Below are 9,850 nucleotides of genomic sequence, written 5' to 3'. Positions count from 1 at the left end.
ACATGAAAGGAAAAAATGACGGAGGCGCTGTCAAGCATCTCAAAAGATGAATTTAGACAATGTTTTGAAAAATGGAATAAAAGACTAGACAAGTGTATTAGTGTAAGTGGAGAGTACTTTGAAGGGGATTGAAGGTTTGTGCTTAAAATTTGAATAAATAAGTTTAAAAAAAATAAGTTTGGTTTCTTTTGGGTACCCCCTCGTAATTTGTTGCATTATAGATGGAAAAAGAGAAAGGCAATTAAAGATACATCAGTGGAACAGGATGCTGAAATATAATATTACTTTGAGCAAACATTTTAATATTTTTTAATGAATTGTATTGGTAGGATGGCTAGCACCAGTTCCTGACAACAGGCACAAGGCATTTTGTAAATACTGTAAGAAGGAATTCCGTGCCCATCGTACAGACCTCCGCACACATGCTCGTTCAAGGAAACATCAGAAGGCAGGAGATATGTATTTCAGTGATTCAAAAAAGGTATTAAAGCTTCTATGCAAGATTTTGAATCTTCCACAGTAAATAAATGCAGTGAAGTCCTCTTGGGCAGACATGTTGTGTCAACATCACAGTGAATCACCTCTGTGGTCTGGTGGTCATCATTCCTGCCTACAGATCCAGAGGCCCAGGTTTGATTCCTGGCACTGCAAGATTTTTAGGGCCTCACTAGAGCTCAAGTGGTTAGTTGCAGACTTCCGATTGCGGCGGCCCATGTTTGATCCTGGGTCTGGTCAAGTAGGATTTGTGGTGGACAAAGTGGCGCTGGGCAGGTTTTCTCCGAGTACTTCGGTTTCCCCTGCCAATCTTCATTCCACCAATTGCACCACAATCACCCTCACCTATCATCTTGGGCTGGTACGATAGGCCAGAAGTGGTTGCAGTACAAGGAACTTAGTCCCACCCCACTAGCAATAAAAAATAACATCACAATGGCCCAGACTTCATCCTAGGTTAGGTCATGTGGCATGTGAGATGGCACATACTTCAGTTTCCCATACCAATTTTCATTCCATGAACCATTCTATGTTTATTAATCATCTTATGATCATCACTGTGTATTCTTGATACTAACAGTATACGAGGGGGGACCCAAAAATAACCAGAATTTATTTTTGTTATTTTTTATTTTTGCCTGTATATTAGTACCCTTCACATTCACATCAAAAAAACAAATCAACGTTGTTTTCACATTGGATCGCACTTGACGCACTTTCTTCGGTTGTGGTGAAGTTGGAGTTTTCCACTGGCTTGATGATTGCTTTGATTCTGGATCATACCCATAGCACCAAGACTCATCGCCAGTCACAATTCTTTTAAGAAATTCTGGATCGTTCTGCACTTCACTCTTCAAGTTGCGGCAAACATTCACACGGTTTTCTCTTTGGTCATCTCCGAGCAAGCGAGGAACAAATTTTGCAGACACCCGTCTCATGTGCAAACCTTCGGTTAAAATTCGCTGGACCGTGCTCCATGAGATGTTCGTTTCCTCAGAAAGTTGGTCAATGGTCTTTCGACGATCTTCATCAATTGCACGTTTGATTTTGGCAATGTTTTCGTCATTTCTTCCTGTCGAAGGACGCCCGGGGCGTGGCATGTCTTCTGTTGACATGTTGCCAGATTTGAAACGGGAAAACCACTCGTAGACCTGTGATTTCCCCAAAGCATCATCATTAAAGGCTTGCCAAAGCATCCCAACAGTCTCGGCTGCAGTTTTCCCTAACAGAAAGCAAAATTTCACGCACACTCTTTGTTCCTTCTGGTCGGCCATCTCACTAATCGCCAAAGGGTTGAAACAGGAACGCACACAACAGAGCACCACAGACAAACCACTTAACTCAGACTGACGCCAGCTCACTGACAGTCGCGGGAGACCCCCAGCTAACACCACCTAGCAGCACAACTCGTAACTACAAAGCATGCGCGCGCAACAGGTCGGTTCCGGTTATTTTTGGGTCCCCCTTCGTAGTTAAGTAACCAACTATGTCATGTTACCTCATTGCATTAAAGCATATTTCTGTTGCTTCAGTTTGTTGAATTCAAACATGTTACTGTAAATAGTTCTTCCTCCTGTGTTCAGTTTCCCTGTGACACAAGAGTTCAGGCCCTACTGTGACAGTTCTTAGCTTGTGAGAACATTGAATGGTAGCTGCTGTTGGAATTTGTCAAATGGACAGCATCTGTAGAGACTGACATGCCGCATTAAGGTTCCTTCTCATGCAGTTAAGGGAGACCTAGGCATAGGCATCATGAAGATAAAATTAAAATGGATTTAAAAAACATTATATGGATCTATTTGGCATAGGAAGGGGTTCAGTGGTAGGTAGTAGTCTCCATTTCTTCTGAGATATAGTATTTTGTATGTTCATGAATAGTTTGGTGGGTCAGTGCTATATTTCATTGTATTTATTACACCCGGAAAGTTTCCTCTATGCTTAAGCATGCAGTTAACAGTTATCTGCCGATGTGATGAAAAGGAGCACTCATATAATTACACTTCGGTAAGTTCTGTATTTTTGGTGCTGCAGCCATGCATCTTCTTGTTTTTTTTGCAGGATGAAAATCCAGATATTAATTCACAGAACGTGGCAGACATTGACAGGAGTGATGTCAACAGCAGTGATGGCTGGGACGAAGGGGATGCCGTGAGTACAAAACTTTTTTTTAATGTTAGTGGGGTGGGACTAAGTCCCTTGTACTGCGGCCACTTCTGGCCTATTTTACCAGCCCCAGATGATAGGTGAGGGTGATTGTGGAGCAATTGGTGGAATGAAGATTGGCAGGAGAAACCGAAGTACTTTGAGAAAACCTGCCCCAGCACCACTTTGTCCACCACAAATCCCACTTGACGAGACCCCGGATCGAACCTGGGCCACCGCGATGGGAAGCCAGCAACCAACCACTTGAGCTATGGCGTGGCCGAGTACAAAACTTAATAACAGTGTTGTGGACGGCGTACTGTTTAATACTGCTTGCTTCAACATTAATTAATATTGCATCATGCCCACAGAGCGCACTTGTGTGTTTTGAATGATTTCCGTAATTAACAGAAATTATTTCCCTAACTTCATTAACCTGCTGGTTTTTGTAATGGAGACAATGAATTTCCTTGTGAGGCAGGAGCAAAATTCTAAAATATTTCAAGCTTCATAGTCTTAAATTACAGAACATAATCTTATTTACTTTTTTTATTTATTTTACAGAATGTTGCTGAAGTGGAAGATGTCCCTCCACCGTGTATGGGAACAATGGCTGTACGTAGTGACATCTATGCATTTTGTGAAGCTCTGTCTAGCTGTGTAATCTTTGAGATTACTCCGTTTTTGGATCTGTGTGACTGCAGTCAGATTCATAATGTGATAGTAGATCAATGTCTGTATTTAGGATTTTGCATGAGTGTTGTTATTAAGAATGCACTGTAGCTAGGTACATGAAATTTGACATGGCAATAGACCCTGAACTTTCAAATTTTGTGCATGTATTTTCTTTTTCTTATTTCTTAAAATTTACACACACTGACACTAAAGAACTTTCAGGTATCAGGTGAAGTTGTCCTTATGCTTTATGAATCCTTTTGACTGACACAGCCTGCAATAGAAATGCCAAGACTTCTCAGGGTTGAATACATTTTCAGAGAAAGACAACACTTACTCAGATGACCTTCAAGCAACAACAGGTATAGGTCATAAGAAAGCCTGTTCTTTCCTTTAAAATTCAGTATGTTACACTTAATGACCACTGTTAATACAAATATTATGGTGATGGATAATAATCTTAAAACAGTTGGTATCAGGGTAAGGTAATAACTTCTTCCCAAAATGAAATCCAGAACACCAATAAAATTAAGAGTAATGATGATAATTAACAATTGGCATTTTGAACACTGAGCTTTATTTGTAGAATTACTAAAATAATCTTCTGGGATCAGTTTGTTGATATTTTACAGTGTATGCAACTGATGAGTGCTGAAAACCAAACTGTTGTGTCTGGTGGTGTTTCAACCCAAGTCCTTGATCTGGTACGTGGTGTTCCAGTTAGTCGTATGGCCGTCACACTTTGGCTAGAGTGTGGGAACTCGTGGACACAGATAAGTGAAGGGTGAGATTTCAGATAGTAATGAATAACATATGTGTATACGAGGGGGGACCCAAAAATAACTGGAAACGACCTGTTGCGCACGCATGCTTTGTAGTTACGAGTTGTGCTGCTAGGTGGTGTTAGCTGGGGGTCTCCCGCGACTGTTAGTGAGCTGGCGTCAGTCTGAGTTAAGTGGTTTGTGTGTGGTGCTCTGTTGTGTGTGTTCCTGTTTCAACCCTTTGGCGATTAGTGAGATGGCCGACCAGAAGGGANTGCCGCGACTTGAAGAGTGAAGTGCAGTTTTCCCTAACAGAAATCAAAATTTCACGCACACTCTTTGTTCCTTCTGGTCGGCCATCTCACTAATCGCCAAAGGGTTGAAACAGGAACGCACACAACAGAGCACCACAGACAAACCACTTAACTCAGACTGACGCCAGCTCACTAACAGTCGCGGGAGACCCCCAGCTAACACCACCTAGCAGCACAACTCGTAACTACAAAGCATGCGCGTGCAACAGGTCATTTCCGGTTATTTTTGGGTCCCCCTTCGTATATATATATATATATATATATATATTGCATTTTTTTAGTTTATATTTCAGACATTTGTCTTAGTTACATATGATAAGCAGGTCTTGTGATAAGAGACTGTTAACTGCTATAAACTTATGCTAATTTTTTTTCAGTCAATCAGATGTATCGTATCAAGTAAAGAAATCCAGCATTTCAGACACGTGCCCTACTGCTGGTATATTAGTGACTTAGATCATTCCCCACATTAACCATATTGGTCTAGACACACTGTATCTCGGAAACATTGATTTTGCAGCTCAACTTTGATGCATGTGATTGTCCGAGAAGATTTCAGTGCATACATTTGCTATGAAAGCTGAAAATAATGCTGTCCACATTACCATCTGCACTGTACTTCAGAAAGAGGGACAACTCTTAAATACTGTTGTGTTCACAGTCAGTGTGTGCATGATTGTCAGACCACGTACACTCTTGCCAAAATAATGTACCTATCACATCTTCACATAGCACCATTTGATGCAAATTGTCATTCTGTCACATTTAATGTCTCAGTATGGTTGTAGGTGTCTTTCAGAACTTTCAAGTTCATAGCAAGCATATTAAGTGAAATCATGTTTTAAAAGTGTCCCTGATAGGCTACAGTGTAAGGGTAGACATTGAAGCATAATGTTGATATTTTGATGGACCCTGTGTGTAATTGTAGTAAAGGCCATTCAGAAATATCTAGTCAGCAGGGTGCTGCATACATAAAACGGCCAGGACTCCCAAGTGTTGAAGTTAATGTGCATGCAGAATTACAGATGCTGATGGACGCTGCACAAATTTACTACAGCTGAATGAAATAGTTGCTGGCCGGTACAAGATGCATTTTGAGGTCAAAAAGTATTTTACACTTGGCTTACATGATACATTCTACCCCTTCATTGAGGTGAGTGAGCATGAGCTTTGGACGTGTAATCTTTGTGTTCCTTGCACCTTCACTGCTGTGTGTGATATGGTTTAGTTGAACTAATCAGATGTGTATAGGATAAATTCATACAACTCTGTAGTGTTTTACTTCTCCTTAATGGAAGATGATTATATTCCACAGCATGGTATCTGATGATCAAAGCTCTTTGATATCGTGGTTCAGTTATACAGGCTAGGATTTCATCATCAGACAACGATACCACATTGTGTAATATATAACCATCTTCCATTAAGGAGAAGAAGTGTAATGACACATACCAAATTGGTTCTAGATCAGAACAAATATTGTACACCACTTTGTAAACAGACTTATTCTAATCATTTTTAGATGATTTAACAAATTAATGTACATCTTAATATTAGTTAAAAGATATAATATTTATATGTATGACATGGTAAGAGTAGTTTCCATATGTGTTGATAATATCCTTCTGAAGATAATTGATTTGACCAAAATATGTACAGGATGAAAAATTAAAAACATAACTTTTATTAAGTCACGCCGGATGGTGATTAAAAATCTTATGTATTATTATAGCCTGTTCGTATGAATGCCAAGATTGCCTTGGTCTCTCCGTCATTTTTGTTGTCCTAAGGATCAGAACGCCAGTTGTGGGAAAGCAGTCTGTCTCTTTCCATTCTTCCCAAGTGATCTGTCCAATTTTGTTTCTATTGAATTTGATTTGTTTCATTCTGGTCCATCACACTAACAGTATTATAAAAGATAAAACAATTCTGTCGAGTGTGACTGATGAAGTTTTTCTTATTTCAATTCTTAATGCCCTTACATGTTTCGGTCCTTAGAGACCAAACTAAAGTTTTTTAAAAAAAATTTAATATATCAAGACAGCCGCTGCAATTGTGAAAACTTTGGATTTTGTATCTATTTGTGCATTGTAAACATTGTATGTATATATACTTTAACATTCAGAACACCCATTGTAATAGTGGTTTCCAAACTGTATCAAAGTCCCTCTGATGATGGTCTCTAAGGAACAAAACATGTAAGGGCATTAAGAATTCAAATAAGAAAAACTTCACCAGTCACACTGGACGGAATTGTTTTATCTTTTATAATTTTGTTTCTATTATTTGTTATTTGAACTGTATCTGTATATTTCAGGCCTTCTGTTATGTCAGAATTTCTTTAGTTGTTTAGTGAAGCATAAGACTAGTAGTAGGTATCAAAAAATGTCTTTATTTTTGGAAACATTTTAGTTTCAAATCTAAATCTCACTGTCATAATAACCGTTGGTCATGTCATGATGATAATGTAGGAATGAGTCTGTATCAGTTGATATTTTTCTGTGCCAGAACTTCTTTTTAATTTTGCCATTTATGACACTAAGGGAAGGACATAGGCAGAAAGTATTTGTGAGTGGGGTGCTGAGGAAAATATTTGGACTATTGAGGGATGAAATAGGGCAGGGAAAATTGCATAATGAGGAGCTCCTGAACTTGTACTGTTTGCCAAATATAATTATGATGACCAACGAAAGGAGGATGAGATGAGCATGGAATGTAGCACATGTGGGCAAATGCATATAGGGTTTTGGTGGGAAAATCAGAAGGAAAGAGACCAGTAGAAAGACCTAGACATAGGTGGGAAGATAATATTAAGCTGGATCTTAGACAGGTAGGATGGTATGATATGGACTAGTTAGTTAGTTATTGGAGAGGGTGGGTTTCCCCATGCACTTAGACCAGTATTGGTCCATTGTGTTTCCCTCTGTGATATTCTACCAGTCTCTATACCCTACCGATATTGGTGTGTACCATCAGTCCCGACCGAGCCAGCGAGTTCGGCCTCCACTGGCTTGGCGGTATCTATAATGCTTCCCCCATCTATCAGAGGCTTTAGAGACTACTGTTGGGCAGGAAACGTCCTTGAATTTGGCTCAGTGTCTTCCTTTGGAGATATGAGGTTCTTTTACATGCTGTAAAGCTACAACACGGGACACACGGCTTAAAGTCCTTCCCGGAGGACTTGTTCCCTGAATTTTTCCGCCCTTAAAAATTCGACGACCTCCGCCGGGTTTGAACCCGTGTACCACGAGTCATGAGGTGGGAACGTTACCTCTAGACTATGGAGGCCGCTATGGTATGGACTAGGTTAAGCTGGCTGAGGGTAGGGACCAGTGGAGCGCTGTTCCGAACACCACGATGAACATTCGGGTTTCATAATATGTTGGGAAATGTCTGAGTAGCTGAGTGACTGGTTGATTTTCAAGAAGGGCTCAGATCCATGTAGTTAGTTATTGTTTCTCTGTAACTTTATCATTTTCGTTAATTGGTTCTGAAGTCATGTTTCAGAATGAAGCAAATAAAACCAAATATTCATTCTAAAACTGTTTAATATACGATGGGGTACCCGAAAGAAACCGAACTAATTTTTTGTGGGCAGAGCTTTTGTAGTACTGCGTTTTGCCGCTATGAGCGCATAGAGCTAACATTCCTGAGTCGATAAGCCGACTACCGTTGCTTCAGAAGGTAAGGACTAGTTTCAGCAGAGTTTATAGTGACAACTGTTTTGTGTGATCGTCATTTTTGCAATGGCTATTTTCGTGAACAGCGTGTGGCGGTGAAATTCTGCTTTTTGCTCAGGAAAAGTGGAACAGAAACTCTTGAAATGTTAAAAACGGTGTACAAGGACAATGCTATGGGGAAAACTCAAGTGTTTGAGTGGTTTCCCCATTTCAAAAATGGTGAAATGTCAATTGATGACAGACCTCGTTCTGGTCGTCCTTCCACGGCCTGAACACATGAAAATGTTGAAAAAAAATCGTGAAATCATCAAGGAAGATCGACGACGGACCATTGAAGAAATTGTGGAGCTGTCGGGAGTGACTTGGAGCTCAGCGGCCAGATTTGTGGCAGTCGGGTAACTGGTTTTTCCATCATGTCAATGCCCCTGCTCACACAGCCCTGTCTGTACGACAATTCTTGACCAAAAATGGTATGACCCCTGTTCCTCACCCTCCATACTCACCCGACCTTGCCTCGTGCGACTTTTTTTTCTTTCCTCGAATGAAAAAACATGAAAGGAAAAAATGATGGCGGTGCTGTCAAGCATCTCAAAAGATGAATTTAGACAATGTTTTGAAAAATGGAATAAAAGGCTAGACAAGTGTATTAGTGTAAGTGGAGAGTACTTTGAAGGGGATTGAAGGTTTGTGCTTAAAATTTGAATAAATAAGTTAAAAAAAAAAGTTCGGTTTCTTTTGGGTACCCCCTTATATTTCTGTTTTTACGCATAGCTCAGAATCATAAATTATACATGGGTATGTCTTATAAATATGGTCACTCACTTGCCTGAGAGGGATTGATGTTGTGAGCTCGTTAGCTGAAATTCACAGTGGTCATTTACATTAACAGACTTTATGTAATTTTTTCTGATTTTTTAAAATAAATGTTGAGGCTATGTGGTAGCAAATTTGTGGTTTCATAGGTAAGACCTGACAATTTTTAGACCCAGCATATTTCTATACAAGATATGTCCCTGTGATGCATTTATTGTGTTCCCAAGGAGAGGCTGCATAACTCAAGAATTTTTCCTACTACTTTCATTTCACTGCCTATAGTTTTCATTGAAAAAAATGTAACTCAATTGACTTTGATGCCATTCATTTTATGAATCTTCTCTTACCCTTTTTAAAGGCAGACAATGTCATTCTTTTGTCTTTAGTAACAAAATAAAATTTACAAAAAAAAAAAAAAAAAAAAAAAAGGGAATTGAAGAAACTGAAAATTGTGTAAGTTGAAGACTACCTGTACTGCATCTGTTGTCAAGTAAGTAAATTATTCTGTTACTGCCATCAACAGCTAACAACTGAGCTGTGTGCATTGCTTAATGTACCCCATCAAGAACTTTCTTTTATGAAGAGAGATCTACAAGTAATTCAGTCCAAATTCTTTTAGGTTACTTTCGATGTATCTGACCCACTTGAGCAGTACCATGTTCCATTACTTCTCAGCCCATTTGGATATATGGTGTATCGAGGAAGATAATTCACTGTCATCTCAATACTTTGAAACTTGTTCACTGTTCCCACCAGTGCAGGTGAGTTTCATGCAAGGTCCATTAATTTCTGTTGTGTGAAAACATGGGCTGTAAATCCTCTGCTCCTATGGGCACTGGCAGCCAGATTTTGACTTGGGAATAATGGTATTTACATTAAAAAGAATGCAATGTTAGGCATGCTGTACCTTGTGAAAGGTAAGTTTCAGAAACTGTTTGCTTTCTAATGAATTCCAAACTTACTTCCCTGC

The 9,850-nt window shown here is 39.5% G+C and overlaps 1 protein-coding gene across 3 annotated transcripts in view; it reads left to right on the top strand.

Annotated features, from left to right (window-relative positions):
- Positions 1–9,627, top strand: part of LOC111874610 (5-hydroxyisourate hydrolase) — a 13,724-nt gene extending 4,097 nt beyond the window's left edge. The window contains exons 2-7 of one of the 3 annotated variants that reach the window (XM_023870256.2): positions 330–481; positions 2,554–2,643; positions 3,202–3,252; positions 3,945–4,096; positions 5,405–5,540; positions 9,500–9,627. In XM_023870256.2, coding sequence (XP_023726024.1) covers positions 330–481; positions 2,554–2,643; positions 3,202–3,252; positions 3,945–4,096; positions 5,405–5,540; positions 9,500–9,589 — 671 coding nt within the window. In that variant the 3' untranslated portion in view covers positions 9,590–9,627. Of the gene's footprint in view, positions 1–329; positions 482–2,553; positions 2,644–3,201; positions 3,253–3,944; positions 4,097–5,404; positions 5,541–9,499 lie in introns of those variants that run through there. The other 2 variants (XM_033755487.1, XM_033755489.1) reach the window with 2 other exon arrangements.
- The last annotated feature ends 223 nt before the right edge of the window (positions 9,628–9,850 follow it).

Source organism: Cryptotermes secundus, unplaced genomic scaffold, assembly GCF_002891405.2.
Source record: "Cryptotermes secundus unplaced genomic scaffold, Csec_1.0 scaffold47, whole genome shotgun sequence".
Lineage (NCBI taxonomy): Eukaryota > Metazoa > Arthropoda > Insecta > Blattodea > Kalotermitidae > Cryptotermes > Cryptotermes secundus.
The sequence above is the reverse complement of the archived record's forward strand: the minus strand, read 5'-3'. Positions and strand labels throughout refer to the sequence as shown.